The sequence below is a fragment of the Schistocerca serialis genome, chromosome 5 (assembly GCF_023864345.2).
Source record: "Schistocerca serialis cubense isolate TAMUIC-IGC-003099 chromosome 5, iqSchSeri2.2, whole genome shotgun sequence".
NCBI lineage: Eukaryota > Metazoa > Arthropoda > Insecta > Orthoptera > Acrididae > Schistocerca > Schistocerca serialis.
Genome location: NC_064642.1, coordinates 503278997 through 503297289, shown reverse-complemented (window position 1 = coordinate 503297289; position 18293 = coordinate 503278997). Strand labels below are relative to the sequence as shown.

At 41.3% G+C, this 18293-nt stretch overlaps 1 protein-coding gene across 1 annotated transcript in view; it reads right to left on the bottom strand.

The window, feature by feature from the left end:
* The window catches only part of LOC126482031 (2-amino-3-ketobutyrate coenzyme A ligase, mitochondrial-like), a 154286-nt gene that overhangs the window by 76723 nt on the left and 59270 nt on the right, over positions 1-18293 (bottom strand). Inside the window, exon 6 of the mRNA XM_050106003.1 lies at positions 7006-7186. Within this exon, the coding sequence (XP_049961960.1) occupies positions 7006-7186 (181 nt within the window). The remainder of the gene's footprint in view (positions 1-7005; positions 7187-18293) is intronic.

The following is an 18293-nucleotide window of genomic DNA, read 5'->3' as shown; positions in this document are numbered from 1 at the left end:
AGAGCGGATCAGGGAATTATTGGCGGCTCGAAGCGGGGGGCAAGGCTGAAGCTCGAATTTAATACCTGCGGACAAAGGTATCACACTAACCTCGGCCCCCATGTCGACTAGAAATGAAAGGCAAGACACTGCATCTTTCACGTACAAGCGTCCTGGCGCGTGAGGAGAAGAAGTATTTAGTGATAGGCGTCTGTGCGGTGCAACGCGGCCCATAGCGCCTGAATTGGGTCGCGTTATTAGTTTGGGAACGCGCATGGAGAACGACATTTCTTAGCCGCGTCGCCAAAGCGGGAGTGGAAATAACACCAAGCGGGGCGGCGTGTGGCGTCGCCCGTCGCGCTGGTTGAGGTCGAAGCGGCAGTGGAGGGGGACTTGTTTGTAGTTCCCTCCGATGGCGACGCTGCAGTAGTGCTGGTAGGAGAGGAGTTACTGCGGCGGTTGCCAGGCGGCGTTGGCTCTGCGCGCATGCATGGAGCGAGTCGTGCGCACTCTGTACTGCAGGATGGGAACTGCCGCGCAGGTGTGCCAACCCCTGAGGCCTGAGGGCACCCTGGGGGGGGTATGCGGGGGGGACAGAATGTTGTAAACCTGGTCTGCGATCTTCAGTTTGGCATCTAGTGGGGCCGAAGTTACATGTAGAAGGTGAAGTTGAACTTGCGGGGGAAGTTTCAGCAACCAGATGGTCCAAAGTGTAATGTCCGGCATGTGATGCGTGTCAATCATAGCGCGGAGATGACGCCAGAGTTGCGACGGGGACCTGGATACCAGCGATTCCTGACTGATGAGGCGGATAGCTTCCTCTGTCGATGTGGATAGTCGCTCGAGGATGGTGCGTCGGGCGAACGCATATTTGTCCGTAGCGGGGGGCGAAGCCACAATGTCGCAGATCAGATCCAGTTTGTCATGGAGGTGACACAGTAAGCATAGGAACTTCGAATTGTCGTCGGCGACGCCGTGTAGCTGCAGGACGTGGTCGACCAAGGCAAACCAAGTGCGTGGGTGATCCTTGCGAAGGGGTGGTAGCTTCGGCCAACGGGTGGGAAAGTCTTGACATAAATGTTTATCAGAAACTGTCTCTCCCTGTCCATAGTTCTGCAACGTAATTGTCTCGGGTGCAGTAGCGGTGCACCAGCTTCCGCCACTGTCAGTGGCACGCGGCACGGTAGGTGCGGCTGGCTCGACCTTGGTCGAGAAATCAACGAATCGAGCGGTCGACGGAGTAACACCGATGGGCGTAGAATGGACCGGCGCGGTAGAATCGACCGCAGTCGACCGATGTGCGGCGAACGACGGAATACAGTTTCCGGGCCCCTCGCCTACAGGTGCATTAAAATAGTTAAAATCACCTAATGTTTGTGGAACACACGCGGCAGGAACGGCGTGTGCCGTCGGAAACACTCGTAAAGCGGACGCTGGTGGTGTAGGGGGGGTTGGTGCAAAATCCGGAGTTCCGGCAGAAATATGAACTCTCCTGTCTGGAGCGTCCGGCTCGATTTGTACAGTCACTGATTCGGGTGGAAAATTCACACTTGCACTTGGGAAACGTGTAAACATAGTCACTGGGGTTTGAGCACATTGCGTCGGCTGTTGAGCACTCGGAACACGTGGCTGTGGAATTGTATAAACACTGTCCTGTTGAGTACAGCTAGTCGATGTGTTCGGAAACTGCGTAGAACTATTGCGGACGCCCGGTGGATAATTGTAAAACCATGCCGAAGCGTCCGTTGGAACACTTAGTTGGCACGTGTTTGGTGTAGCAGGCGGCAAGCGATCCATTGTGTACTGCTCGATGGTATAAGATTTCGTTGTAGCACTCGCGAACAAAATTCGGGGTCACCAGTATGGGTTTAGCGTGGTAGGGTTGCCGAATCCAATGATGCACGCTACACCACGTGTAATAAACACCATTTTTACATATACAGTTGTTTACATTCTGAATTCTCGGTACACGTCCGTACACTTTCACGCGCGACCACAGACTGGGGCAAAGAGCTTGCCAAAAACAAAGATATTACCCGCAACTTGGTCGATAGTCGCCACAAGTTTATAACAGTCATGAATTTTTGTTCACAGAACAATGGTTTACAGTGTGCCTTATATGCAGAACCAGTAATTATCCTAATAGCTTTTTTTGCAGTATTAATGTCATGTACACAGCTAGAGTTCCCCCACAAAATAATTCCATATGTTATTATACTTTGAAAGAATGAAAAATAGGATGTGCAATGGAATATCTGAGACCAGGCTTTAAAAATAACTTCAGTAAAATAGAAATGACACATTTCCCAAAGAAGTAGCATCCATCGTATTCCAGTGGGTATGATAACATATCAATGAAGTTAATCAAAGTCTACTCATGCGAGTTGAGTTCTATCTATCTAAGTTATTTGTGTAATCAGTCTCTTATCAGCAGAATATTTCCAGACTGGCTAAAATATGCTGAAGATAAGCCTCTTTACAAGAAGGGGGATAAAGAGATACCATCAAACTATCAACCAATTTCGCTTCTGCCAGCTTTCTCAAAAATATTTGAAAAGGTTGTGTTAAAGTGTCTCCTTAAGCATCTGACTGCAAATAATATATTGTCCAAGTCACAGTTTGGATTTCTGAAGAGCTGTGATATAGAGAAAGCTGCTTACTCTTACAGTAAGAATGTACTTAATTCATTAGATAATAAATTAGAGGCTTCTGGCCTTTTCTGTGACCTGTCAAAAGCCTTTGATTGTGTGAACCACGGCAATCTCTTAAGTAAATTAGAATATTATGGTGTCACTGGCAATGCTGCGAAATGGTTTGAGTCTTATGTAACAGGAAACAAAGATTGTCATTGTGAAATACCTGTGCAGTAAGCAGTCAGTCTTCATTTGACTGGGAATTAATTACATGTGGTGTTCCTCAGGGTTCCATCTAGGGTCCATTGCTTTTTCTTGTGTACATTAATGACCTCTCATCTGTTACATTGCCAAATGCTAAGTTTGTTTTGTTTGCAGGCGATACAAACATTGCAATAAGTAGCAAGTCAAGTACAGATTTAGAAATAGCTACTAATCAAATTTTCACTGACATTAGTAATTGGTTTAAGCTAATTCAGTGTCATTAAACTTTGAGGAGACCCACTATATGCAGTTCAGAACCTGTAAGAAATTTCCTTCCAGAATTTGCATAACATACGAAGACATGCAGATTGAAAAGATTGACAGTGTTAAATTTCTGGGAGTACAACGTGATAATAAATTCAGTTGGGAAGTGCATACCATAGAATTGCTTAAGTGCCTAAACTAGTCTGTATTTGCAGTGAGAATGATGTCAGATGTAGGAGATGTAAATATGAAAAACTTGCATAGTTTGCTTACTTTCAGTCTATTATGTCATATGGGATTATATTCTGGGGTAACTCAGCAAACTGAGCAAAAGTTTTTAGGGTGCAAAAGCATGTGACAAGAATCATTTGTGGTGTAAATTCAAGAACATCATGTAGAAACCTGTTCAAGGAACTTTGTATTCTAACCACTGCCTCCCAGTATATTTAGTCCTTAATGAAATTTGTTGGAAGTAATACATCTCTATTTCCCACCTATAGCTCAATACATAGTATCAGTATTAATGATAAGAACAATCTACATAAAGACCTAAAATCACTTACCCTGGTCCAAAAAGGAGCCCAATATTCAGGAACACACATTTTTAATAAATTGTTAGCAACAATTAAAAACTTGGTTTCAGATAAAGCATCGTTTAAACAGAGTTTGAAAGTCTTTTGGATAGGCAACTCCTTCTACTCTATAGATGGATATCTTAACAGAGACTGTTAAGTCAGCTTAAGTAAGAATGTCTGTTAGATTTCAGTTTTGACAGCACTTTGTCACAACAGTCAAGATTGGGTATTTTGTGTATGATAAATTTATTAATAGTGCAACACAATGTTTCATTCTGACTGTGCATTAATTCTTTAGATACACTCCTGGAAATTGAAATAAGAACACCGTGAATTCATTGTCCCACGAAGGGGAAACTTTATTGACACATTCCTGGGGTTAGATACACCACATGATCACACTGACAGAACCACAGGCACATAGACACAGGCAACAGAGCATGCACAATGTCGGCACTAGTACAGCGTATATCCACCTTTTGCAGCAATGCAGGCTGCTATTCTCCCATGGAGACGATCGTAGAGATGCTGGATGTAGTTCTGTGGAACGGCTTGCCATGCCATTTCCACCTGGCGCCTCAGTTGGACCAGCGTTCGTGCTGGACGTGCAGACCGCGTGAGACGACGCTTCATCTAGTCCCAAACATGCTCAATGGGGGACAGATCCGGAGATCTTGCTGGCCAGGATAGTTGACTTACACCTTCTAGAGCACGTTGGGTGGCATGGGATACATGCGGACGTGCATTGTCCTGTTGGAACAGCAAGTTCCCTTGCCGGTCTAGGAATGGTAGAACGATGGGTTCGATGACGGTTTGGATGTACCGTGCACTATTCAGTGTCCCCTCGACAATCACCAGTGGTGTACGGCCAGTGTAGGAGATCGCTCCCGACACCATGATGCCGGGTGTTGGCCCTGTGTGCCTCGGTCGTATGCAGTCCTGATTGTGGCACTCACCTGCACGGCGCCAAACACGCATACGACCATCATTGGCACCAAGGCAGAAGCGACTCATCGCTGAAGACAACACGTCTCCATTCGTCCCTCCATTCACGCCTGTCGCGACACCACTGGAGGCGGGCTGCACGATGTTGGGGCGTGAGCGGAAGACGGCCTAACGGTGTGCGGGACCGTAGCACAGCTTCATGGAGACGGTTGCGAATGGTCCTCGCCGATACCCCAGGAGCAACAGTGTCCCTAATTTGCTGGGAAGTGGCGGTGGGGTCCCCTACGGCACTGCGTAGGATCCTACGGTCTTGGCATGCATCCGTGCATCGCTGCGGTCTGGTCCCAGGTCGACGGGCACGTGCACCTTCCGCCGACCACTGGCGACAACATCGATGTACTGTGGAGACCTCACGCCCCACGTGTTGAGCAATTCGGCGGTACGTCCACCCGGCCTCCCGCATGCCCACTATACGCCCTCGCTCAAAGTCCGTCAACTGCACATACGGTTCACGTCCACGATGTCGCGGCATGCTACCAGTGTTAAAGACTGCGATGGAGCTCCGTATGCCACGGCAAACTGGCTGACACTGACGGCGGCGGTGCACAAATGCTGCGCAGCTAGCGCCATTCGACGGCCAACACCGCGGTTCCTGGTGTGTCTGCTGTGCCGTGTGTGTGATCATTGCTTGTACAGCCCTCTCGCAGTGTTCGGAGCAAGTATGGTGGGTCTGACACACCGGTGTCAATGTGTTCTTTTTTCCATTTCCAGGAGTGTATTAGCTGTTCCAGTGTACCACATTGTATTCACTTATTTTGACACTCTCCTGACAATTGATCAGGGTAGTAGGTATTATATTCAAATGTTTTATGTTACACTTTTACTTGTTCCACACCCATGAGAATTATTTAATTTTTTGGGTCTATGGAGTGAAAACTGAACTGAATCGAATCAAATAGTGTGCTACCACAGGACGTTGGCTGTTACCAGCAGATGGCAGAAACCAAGAGTATTACATGTTAATGACTTTCTTTTTGCCAGTATATTTATGTCTTCATTGCGTGTTAACACTCAGCATTCATCCCTAAAAGCTTTGTGTTTGTTACACATTCTATAGATTATTATCTGTGCTGAATGTGACAGCGCTTTTTCCCTCTTTATGCTGTAGTGCTTTGTGTTTGTTTTCTTTGTGTCAAATGTTAATTTATTACATAATGCCCAATTGCAAACATTCTTGATGGTTTCGTTTCTTTTCTATAATAGGAGTTCTCATGTTTTATGAGTGACTATGATGTTGTCAACAGCAAAGGGAACTTTTTGTCATGTCTTACACTATCTTGAAAGTAACTGATATATATAGGCACACACACACACACACACACACACACACACACACACACACACACATACACTCACACAAAGAACAGAACTTGGCCCAATACACTATCCCAAGGAGCTCATAAGTCTGTATGTTTCTTGTTTGACAACTGGTTTACTAAAAATTTATTGGGAGCAAATATGTTAACCATCTCTGCCTTTTGCACCCTGTTTTTCAAATGAGACTGGAAACATTCTTTCATTATTTCTCATACACCTAGTACTTACAGCTTGTGTAGTGGTATTTTATGGTCAATAGTGTCTTGGACAGGTCTAAGAATACCTATTACACTGTCATACTTATCACTTCTGTGAACTAGATAAAGGGCGATATTGTATGTCTCCAATTTCAGAAATCAAACTGTGCTTCATTAAAAAGATTCTTTTTATTCATATCTCATTAGTCTATTGTTCATGGTTGATTGAATTATTTTTGAGAATGCAGACAGTAGAGGAATTGCCTGTAATTATCTGTACACTTTGTATTATATTTCTTTTGTGTGGGCACAACTCATACATGCCTTAGGTACTCTGAAAAATATTGGAAGTAAAGGACTCATTTAATATTTCTTTTAATGGTGTTCATATGCTGTGTATGCATGCCTTCAGAACAGAAACTGGAACTTCATCTATGCCTGTTGACTTCTTAATTTCTTCAATTTCTATACCGTCCTTCTGATTTCAAGCTGCACTGTGGGAATCATCATTGTAATTGCTGTGCAAGTCATTGTGAGAGCTACCTATGTTTTGAGAAGATTTTGTCACAACTTCTGTATTATATCAGACAAATAGTCATTTACAAAATCTGCCAATTCCTGAGGACTGAATAACCTGATAGTGACCGCCAGTATTTAAGTGACATACTCACCAATGTTCTCTGCTGACTGGCCCATAGTGATCTGCAGCCAACAACCAAATTACCTCATATTGTTTGGTCTTAAATATATTTTCCAGAAATTATGAATGTATTACTATGAATGAATTACTATGAATGAATTACTATGTGAAAGTTATAGCTGCTGTAGCTTCCTGTTTTTCCTATGAAGCCCGTTGCATTGGAATCATCTAAGTACATCAGAGCACCATATTTCTGTGCCAGCTTACATATATCTGTTAAGGGAGCAACGTCTGCATCCATTGGAAATACTCCACATGTAGCAATCACCTTCAGTCTTGCACACTTCAACTGCTGCAAACGCTGCTCAAGATCTGTGACAAAAAATACTAAACTGCTGTTGCAGGTACTAACATGAAATAGTGATGTTTATGAGAGACATGGAACTATCCAATTTTGTGCATGTTTTACAGCATCACAAATTTCTGTAAGTAGTTCTAGCTATTTTTTTACAGCTCTGAATGAATTAATTTATATGTATTTTTTTTAAAGTATGGAATACAGATTTGAAGGTATGTTCACATAATCACAACACATCTGAAAGGAGAGAAACAAAAATACAGAACACATGACCATTTACTCATATGTCATGTTTTACAGAGCTCAAGGAATGTAGACCACATCAAAAACTGAAATGTCAAAGAGAAGTAGACACTGTGTCTCTTTTCAAAGCTAAGAAATAACTGTAATTAACTGATGGCATTTGTGTCACTGACAGTAAGATCATTAGCATCACATATCAGTAATGTTAGCCTTTTTATACAGGGTGGTTATAAACAGACTGAAAAGCTTGTAAGGGCGATGCAGTGTAGGCTGTACTGAGAAATAATTGAAAAAAAATTGATACACTGAGCCACATTTCTGAGTTAATTAGTACTGAAGTTAGCGAATCACACCACTGCACACAAATCTGATTGGGCCTGCAGAGATGGTGTTGCCAAACATGTTCTTCATTTGGTTTCCTAGAACTGAGCAAGAGAGTGATACAAAGAGTGGTCGTGGATGATAGTAAGAATCAAACATGAGCTAAAGGGTGAGCAGTCTCATGCCCTGTCATCTATGCTATGAGAGCAACTGACACTAATTGTATTTGGTGGGTCACTTGAATTTGTACATGCACTCAGCTGTTTGCTAACTTCATTGGTAATTAACTCAGAAATGGTGAAACATCAATTTTTTTTTCAACAAATGTTTCTCAGCACAGCCTACCCTGTGACACCCTTACAAGCTTTTGACCACCTTGTATATTTACTTAAGGGCATTAAATATACTCCACTTAAGGTTAAAATGATTTTAAGTAAACATTTTAGTTGGCAGAAGTCTGTTACTTTGAAAAGAGCTACTGATTTCTATTCATACAAATCAGCAGTTACCCTTCTAACTTATCTCTTCATCTCAAATTTGACCTTCTCTGTTATGTATCACTGTTAATCTCTCAATATAGGAAAATGAAGTGATGATAACACATATGGTCTCACATACTGTTAACCTCTCTATTACTCAAAGTTATGTCATTGATGTTGCTGAGTGCCAACTTGTACAAGTGTCAATAAGACAAGTTTTGTGCTAATGACAATAAAATCAAATGAACCATTAGTGATTAATGGAATGAAGAGGAAGCATAGGAATTCAGTTATAGGCATTAGTAGAATATTAATCTTTGGTTCTACAACATTAATTAGTGACAAACTGTATGTCAGATGGCATGTTTCAAGAAGCAATTCTCAGCTTCAGGTTAAGTATACAAGAATATTCACAGTATTAAATGTTAAAAAATGTTATACACTGAAACATTAGACTGAACAGTCTTGATATTTCATTAAAATTAGTCCTCTTCATGTACCACGAGCTCTGTCAAATCCATCTGCCTGTCTTTTCTATACAGTGTCCAGTCCTGTTTGCCAGTACAGCACACTGTTCTCAGGTCTCATGATCTGTTTATTGAGAAGCTGTGTATGGGCCCTTGAACATACCTATGGTAAGAGCCAGCACTGCATTGACATCACTACCTGTTATGGTATCAGCAATGCACACACATCACTGATACACAAATAAAGCTTTCACATGTCATTGGATTATAAAGTACTGAACTGTTAAAAACCATACAGTAGTTTATTGTGACTTTTACATGAATCTTTTAAGGGAACTACTCAAGTGATTTATATTTTGTCATTTAAAACAGTCTTGTGCTTTTTTGCTATGCACAAGGATTTCTACCTCTTCAAATAATTGTTTTCTTTCCTCTATACAGCATATGTACTCTGGCTAGTGGATGTCATTGTTATGAATGTGACTCACTACTGTGGGCCTGTTGAAATTGCTCAGTTAGCATGTATTTTTGTGCTTTCTGTGTCTCACTTTAAAGTTTTTTCCATCATGTATTTTGTTTCACCGTATAAGCATGCTCAATTTATTATATTCATTAAGACTGTCATTTTGTTATTTAAGCCTCAGTAAGTTATCAGCTGTGAATATCACTTTAACACTAATCTCCTTGAAAATGTTACTACTTTTTGTGAAATACTGTTGTAAACAAAATAAAGTTGTAGTTTTCCTTCTTATGCATTTTCTGTTTCTTACTACACCTCCAGATCAGAACATCAATAACATTCTGTTGATTACTGTTTGCTCTGGCTATCTGTCTTAGCTGGACATTGCAAGTTTAAGAGGCCAGTCAATTAAATTTCTAAATACAAGTAGACTACTGTTTGGAAAAAGTGAAACACCAATACTGAGGAATGTGATCACAATGAAATGCATTCCATAAATTAGAGACATGACATTACACAAATGATTAGCATTACAGATGTGTACATGCACTGGAACTGTGTAAATTGAGAAATGGCACAATGAACTGCAATCAGAACCTCTAGATGTTGTGGCACTTGATCGCCTCAAGTTGTTGCTGGGGAATATTGCACCTAGCAGTTTGGTAGCACATCTACAAAGCATCAAATGTGGCTGCAGGAGAACCTGTATGAATAAGTTGACAACTGACAGTGCCCCCGACATGTTCAATGGGTGATATATCAGGTGAATGGAAAGGCCAGAGAAGCAGTGGTACTGATCATTCTTCAACGAAGGCTTGTACATTCCTCATCATATGTTGTCAGGCATTGTTCTCCTGAAATATGGTATGTGGGACTGCCTGCAGCATAGGCAGTGCCCTGGGCTGCAAAACCTCCCTGATATAGCAGTAACTATTCAGTTTTCCCTCAAGATGTCAGAGCTGAGATCCCGTGTTATAGGCAATGGTGCTCCAAACCATTGCATTTGCTGCTCTACAATATAGTCTGCTGGATTGCATTCACCACAGTGTCATCAAACACGTATGTGGCCATCAACATGGAACAAGTTGAAGTGGGATTCATCTGAAATCATTGCAGTCTGCATCATTGGTGGATTCTGATCAATGGAAGCTGACGCAATGGCACGTCTACAGTAGACAATGTTGAACCATCGATGTAGACTTGTCCACACTCATTGCAATGCTCAAACATTGCACCAACACTGTGGATGAAGCTGTTCTGTCCATCCTCATCTCTTCACAAGTTCCACATATGCATCACTGTTGAAGCAGCATGACTTGTATGAGTCACATTGTCATGCATTGACAGATCCACACTCTGGAGACCAATTATTCTGCCCCATTTGAACCCACTCAAATGTTGATATTCCACCTTGCAATGTTGGCAGTGCATAGTGGCACTTGGTTACAAGTTTCCACTTAGTATGATGACTCCACACTGACAGAGCACTCTATAACAATGACATGTCTATCCACACAAAAGAGGCACTGTTGGGCCTACCTCTACACCATCTCTGCCATTTAAATCATGTATTATAGTTCCACTGTTGTACATGTCCTCTTATTGTGGCATGCTGCAGACCACTTCTTCTGAGTGTTTCACTTTTTACTAACAGTAGAGGACTTTGCAGACATTAGGATGACAGGAATTATTATTTAATGTTGTATTAATAACTGTCAATTTCTTATACACATTTAAGGCATGTGCTCCACTACATATCTCAACAATAAAATCCTGGAACTATAGACAAAATTAGAATGGATAAATCTTACCAAACAAGGAAAGCATACACTCAACAGTTTTGCTCCTATTTTGCACAATTATAGTAGCCTACATACTCAGGTGCAACCAACTGCTACTCTAGTATGAAGCACTACTCAAGCATTTTCAAAATGTCAAGGTCCAACTTCTAAAAGTTTGTGAGAGAGTCAGCTATTGAGCAGCATTAATAAAACTGGCTAAGGGAGCAGACTAGAATTCTGCCTGTACTGCACTTGTATGTCATAATTTTTTTTATAATCTTTCATCAACCACTAATCTCACTACAATGAACCATGTTTATTCAAAAAGGAGAACAGTAATATTGATAGGCATTGTAACACAGTCATCCCAAGGTACAATACGGAATCATGGTAAAATGAACATTCATTTATCAGTGCATTCATGTGCATATTAAAAAGTTATTGCAGTCAACTCATTTCATCTATAATTCTTTGTTGTCATTGGTAGGCAGACATTATAAAGCACTGTATTGTATTGTATTGTATGGAACTGGGGACCTAGAAGCAACAAAGAGGCTCTGTCCCTGCCGTAGCCCTCAGTGGTACACAATCCCACAACAGGCTACAGCAGTCCACTCACCCCACTGCCACCCCACACTGAAGCAACGAGTATGGTGTTCACTTCTGTGTGCTCAGTCTATTTGGTTGTTCCATTGGTTCTCATGTCCATGGAGGCATTGCTTAAATCTCTGCCCAAGCAATATCTGGCTCTTACTATTGATATCACATATTTTTCAGCCACGTTGGCTATGCAAGATTCTATACCGTTGGTGTACATGCCACCTTTTCTCCTTTACAATGATGCAGCCTATGATTGGGAGGCTTCTGAGAAGTCGATTTGACACCACTTCCTCACTTTGGGTGCCACTGCTGCTAATGTGTGCAAGGCTTTGTTCCTTTGTTGGATTTCCCCTTGGATTTTCTAGGTATTGTGCTAGTCAGTCCCTCTTCAAGAACCTGCATCACTCTCATTTGACGAAATGTGTAAATTTTTGTTCACTTATCATCATAAGCACACATATGTCATTGCAATAAGTGTTGAGTTCTAGCATTGTCATAAACAGCTCCACCAGTCCTACTGGGCTTGCAAGGCCTAACTATACAGTCTCAGTCATGAATGTCCATTTGTTACTGATTTTAATAATGATTCCTATGCTGATTCTATGGCCTGTGACACCATAATTCAGTTGGCTTCTGAGGTGGTGCATCAACATGCACTACAGTGTGAGACTCCATCTTTGCATTAAGTTTTGAATATTGCTTAGCATTTCGAGGTATCTCATACTGCAGGTAATCAGACTGAGACTCATTGTGACATCAGTGTGATGGCTGCTGTTCCTAGTTATGGTGCATCAATTACTTCTCAGGGGGAGGATGACATGGCAGCCATACAAACATTGTCTCTGAATCACATTGGACAGCAGTCTAGCAAACAACACGGACCACAGCAGTGGCAGTGTTCAGCACTCCCATCTTTCCCATACTGCACCAAGCAACAAGACAGGCCATGTGCCCTAAGCACTAGGTAATTTACAACTGTAGGAGAAAGGGGTATATCGTATCTGTGTGTCATTTCCAGCCATCGCCTGTAGATATGGATGTGGATGTTAATTGTATGTCTCCAGTGCTTATGAATAAAACAAACTGTTTGATGTGGTACGAGTGATGGACTAAATGCTCATATTACAAGTGTAGCTATGAAATTGCTAAAGTCACAGACTTAACATGCACTTGCAATCTATGGAATTGTCGCTGGTTACTTGATGTTTGGTAGGTTACAAGAAGCAGCATATCCCAATTTTGGGGCAATTTATAGCTCCCACTGTGTATAAGTCTGTGGTTTGTCCCTTAACTTTTCTGGTAGTGGACGATTCTGGCACCAATAATTTGTTTTGTCTGGATACTTTCATTGCTTTTGGTTTTTTATTTGCAGATGTGGTGCACCTTGTTTCCAACCAGGTCCCTTACCAACATTTAGAGTCCTGTGTTCTGAGTATTTGTCTCTTTTTCTTGATTGTGTTAGGTTATGCCACAATTTCATGGTCCACATTACCTTGAAACCTATGGTGTAGCCACATTTTTTCCATACACACCATATTCCAGTGCCTTTGCATGATCAAGTTAAATAAGAATTGGACAGGCTGACATTGTTGGGAGTGATACAACCTATCATGTCCAGTAAGTGATCTATACCAATCATGGTTATTAAAAAACTGAATGGTTAGTTTCCCCTCTGTGACAACTTTAAAGTTTCCATTAATGCTTAATCTATGATTGAACCTACACTTTGTCCCATCAGGATGAGTTATTAACCAAACTCATGGGAAGCCAGTTCTTCTCTAAAATTGATTTATCTGAAGCTTATTTACAGGTTCTGTTGGATGGTGATTTGAAAAGGTTCCTTGTGATTAACAAGCCCTTTGGGTTGTATCAATATCAGCACCCGTTCAGTGTAGTCAGTGCCCATGTGATTTTTCAGCAGTTTCTGGAAGAGTCAGTCATGTCTGTTCTGCTGTGCATCAAGTATCTTGATGACATTGTCATGACAGTTGCATCCACAGAAGAGCATTTATGCAAAATGCTCCTCATTCAGATCTTCCATACTGCAGAGTTGAATTGCAACTTGGTCAAGTTCCACTTTTTTCACTCATCCATCGTGCATTTGAGGTTTGAAATCTCTCAGGATGGTGTACAGCCTTTTTACACCATGTCACCACTAACACAGCTCTGCTTCGCCCTTCTAAAGTCAAAGAACTCCAAACATTTTTAGGGAAAATTGCCTAATGTCACAAATTCATTCTGAATGTGGCCATGTTGGCCCATCCTCTCCATGAATTGCTTCACAAGGCTGTTCCTTTATAGTGGACACCAACAAGTAAGTGCCCATTCATGCTTAGATTCTACTCCTTGTTCCATGGTTTTAAGGATGTCATGTAAGAAAAGTAAGAATTGGGCTTCATATAATTGATGTTTTAATAATCCTTGCTGCTTAGCATGGACAGAGTCCTTCTGTTCAATACCTGCATTGTTTGAATGCAGAATATGTTCTATATTTCTACAACAGATGAATGTCGAAGATATGGACCGGTTGTTTTGTGTACGGTTTCTGCTACCATTATTGTATGAGTGTGTGACATATACCTTCTTCCAACTACCATGCACAGTTTCCTGTTCAAGGGATCTATGATATATTGTGGTTGAAAGACATGCTAACTTGGACACAAATTATGTATATGATTCCATTTGGCACTAGTGCTTTGTTCATTTGGAGTGATTTCACCTGTTTCTCAACATCACTAACGCCAATCTTTACATCACTGATCCTTGCAGTGATGCAGGAATTAAACTGGGGCTGTACTCATCTCTTTTCATTTGCAAGGAACATTTAAAAACACAATTCACCATTTCTATGTTTGCCTTGCTACTTCTCAATTTAAGTTATTGTGTCATCCAGGAGTGTCTTCACATTTTCTTTGGATTTTCCTTGGATTTTATGAGAGGAAAAGATTTTGCACAGTAGAAATAGAAGGCTCCACACATCACTGTTTTGAAAGCCAAATGCATTTCATTTAGAAGTTCTCTGACTACACTGCCTGACAAAACAGTGGTTGGATCAATGTCACTTTATACACATATGCACCACTAACAGGTATGTAAATAAGTAGAGTTACAATTCTCTGTGAGAAGTAGGACAGGAAACAGAGTGAACCAGTGTCGTTTGTGTTTAATGTTGTTACCAGGTCTGATAGGGCATGTAAGGGAAGTGAACAGTGTTGTATGTTGAGTGATCACTGTGGAAGACCTGGAGATACTGCATACTCATATGATACAGTGTTATCAGCAACTGACAGTCACATGGCATTATTATTATAGCAACTGACAATTTGAAAGTGGTTTCATTATGAGTCTCCATTTGGCTGACTGGATGAACCAAGCAATATCCAGATTTTTGAGACATCTGGATGTGACAGAGGCCCAGTGTTAGACAGCAAGGGAACCTGAGGGTGGGCATACTCATAGTCAGGGTTCAGTACAAACACATCTGACAACTACAAGGTTAAAATTGGTGTATTCTGCACCAAGCTCATCATAATCATTTACATCTGAATCTGCCACCTGAGAACTAGTAATGGACTCCTTGAAATATTTTGTGTCATCACACACCATTCTTAAGAACTACCAACAAGGTAGACTAGGAAAATAATGTCCTTTGTTTAGGTTGCTGTTAAAACCCCAGCACTAATGGCTGAATTTGGAATGGTGGCATTACCAGGAAATATGGACTGCTGATGAGTGGCACAGCTTTGTGTTAAGTGATGGATCACTTGTTTTGCACTACCCAAACAATGGTCATCAGAAAGAATGGTAGCAAACTGAGGAAAAGTCCCATTTTTCCTATGTTTTGGAGAGACACAGAAGTGTTATTCCTGGTGCCTTGGTTTGGGGATCCATTGGGTATTACTTCAGGTCATGGCTGGTAGTGACAGACACAAACATCCTGCATCCTTATTTGTTAGCTCTCATGCGACAGTATCATGATGGCATTTCTCAACAGGACAGTGCTCATCCACACTTGGCACATGTTTCTATGAACTGTCTTTGTGATGTTGAGGTAGCAAGTAAGATTCCCAGATTTGCCCCTGATAGAACATTTATGGAAACAGCTTGAATGTCAACTTGGTCCCAGTGCCAGTATCCTGAATATCAAGGACCAGTTACAGCAGTTTTTGGAGCTTGCCTCAGGAGAGGGTACAACAGCTTTATGACACCTTTCCAACTGGATTAGTATTTGTAACCAGGCCACGAGGGTTGCTTCATACTGCCAGTGAGTTCATACTGGAAAGTTCTTTGTGAATTTGACTTGTTTTCTAATGACTTACATAACATCACATACCCACACAACCCATGGAGTTTCATTTCATTTCCTTCTCTCCATAGGGGTGCTTCAATTTTTTGCATGCTGTGTATATCCTTAGGCTTTATGTTACACCTATTGTGCAATAATCACTGGTTTTTAGAAGTTTCTTTACATTGACTTTATACTATGGTGAGTCCCTTACATCATCATGAACTGTTCTGTTATCTCGAGTATGGATTCTCCAAAGTTATAGCCTTAGTTCTTCTTATGTATTTCTGTCATGAGTAGGCTTCTGAGCTGTCTGTTCTAAGTGATTCACTTGCATTTTTCTCTATGACGTCCTGAAAGCCATGGATCAAGGCTGTCAGATAGATGCAGTATTTCTTGATTTATGACATGTAAACTATGATCGTATGAAATATCAAGAAAAATATGTGACTGGTTTGAGGATTTCTTGGTAGAGACGATGTAGTATGTTATCTTGGATAGAGTCATCAACACTTTAAGTAACTTTGGGTGTCCCCCAGGGGAGTGTGTTGGGGGCCTTGCTGTTTATGTTGTATATTAATGATCTTGAAGACAATATTAACCATTGGGCAGGTATGCCTATGTACAAAGTATGACAACCGCAAACATTATTTTTCACCATTCCATTAATGTTTCACAATTGTGAGCTCATACCAATTCCTTCATTACTGCTTCAGCTAACACAATGATAAATTATGCCATCATAAGTTCAAGTGAGCAGCAGTAATATAAAATAAACAGTGAGTTAGGTATTTACAATCTGTGCAAGAAAATGACCCAGATTATGAGCCAGCAGCCAGTCTCACAATGAGGCAGTTGTCTATGAGATAATTAGTAATCAAATAAGTGGTTGGCTTGGATCTGATACAGCTGCACTGTTTAATGCTTAGGGTGGGTCATTACTGAGTGATAACACATGTCTTTGGCAACAGATTCATATAATGAAAGTTTATTTCATTATTGTTTAATTAAAGAGTGCTTTAGCTCATATAATGTAAGTTTATTTAATCATTGTTTAATTGAACTAAGATTAAAATGTGATTTTGCTCATATATGTTTACCTCGGTAACATAAAGACAGCTGTTCTTTACAAGTGTACAAAGTACATCATACACCAGATCATGTTATGAAAAACGTCATGCCCATTCATGGCTTAATAGTAAGCTTAAGCTTTCCAAAGAAGCTGCAGTTGTCTAGAATGAAATACTTTCCAATAAAAGCTGGACAATAATTCAGCTGGGGCTTGACAAAATTTCAAAGTGATGGAAAAATTGGCAACCTCCTTTAAAAGTTCAGAAATGTGTGGAAGCATGTTCTCACTCAATACCTACTGAAAAAGGGAAAGAATGCACAGGAGATCCATAATGACATGCTGGGAACATTAGAGGAGGATTTTCCTCCTTATTCTGCTGTGAAAAAGTGGGTGATGGAATTCAAGCATCGAAATACCTCTGTCCAAGATGCACCTTGCTGTGGAAGACCAGTAATGGCCAGTTTGGAGGAAAAGTCACTGCAATCCAGGAGATCACCATGTTGGACTGGCATATGACTGAATACTAAATTGCTGCCATTGTGATGTCTGTCATCGAGTCCTGTGGCTCTGAATTGCTTCTGCAGCCAACTTATTCGCCCAATTTGGCCCCTTCTTTCATGTCTTCCCTAAGTTCAAGAAACATCTAACCGGAATCCATTTTTGATCAGTTGATGATATAATGGCAAAAGATTCAACAAGAAGAGCATAATGGACTTGCAGCATCAGCAGTAAAAGTGTGTGGTTCTAAAAGTGACTATGTTAAAAAATAGCCATCTAAATTTGGACTACTGATAACTTTTATTAGGTGGGCTGAGAACTTTTGTCACCACTCATGGTATCTTTTGTCTACATTGAATGATCACATAGACTCAGTCATTGGTAAAGCAGGTGGCAAGGTTCAGTACTAGGGAAATGCAATCAGTCTACAAAGAGGATTGTTTACAAGACACTTGTGCAACACATCCTAGGGTACTGCTCATGTGTGTGGGCCTCACACCAAAGGGGACTAACAGGGGATATTGCACGTATGTAGAAAAGGGCAGCACAAAACTTCTTGACAGATTAAAACTGTGTGCTGGACCTAGAATCAAACTTGGGACCTTTGCCTTTTGCAGACAAGTGTTCTACTGACTGAGACACCCAAGCATGACTCTGATTAATCCTCACAGCTTCACTTCTGCCAGTACTTCATCTCCTACTTTTCTAACTTCACGGAAGCTCTCCTGCGAAACTTGCAAGACTAGCACTCATGCAAGAACATATATTGTGGAGATGCGGCTTAGACACAGCCGCGTCTCTGCAGTATCCTTTCTTCCAAGAGTGCTAGTCTTTTAAGTTTCGCAGGGGAGCTCTAGTAACGTTTGGAAAGCAGGAGATGAATTACTGGTGGAAGTGAAGCTGTGAGGATGGATC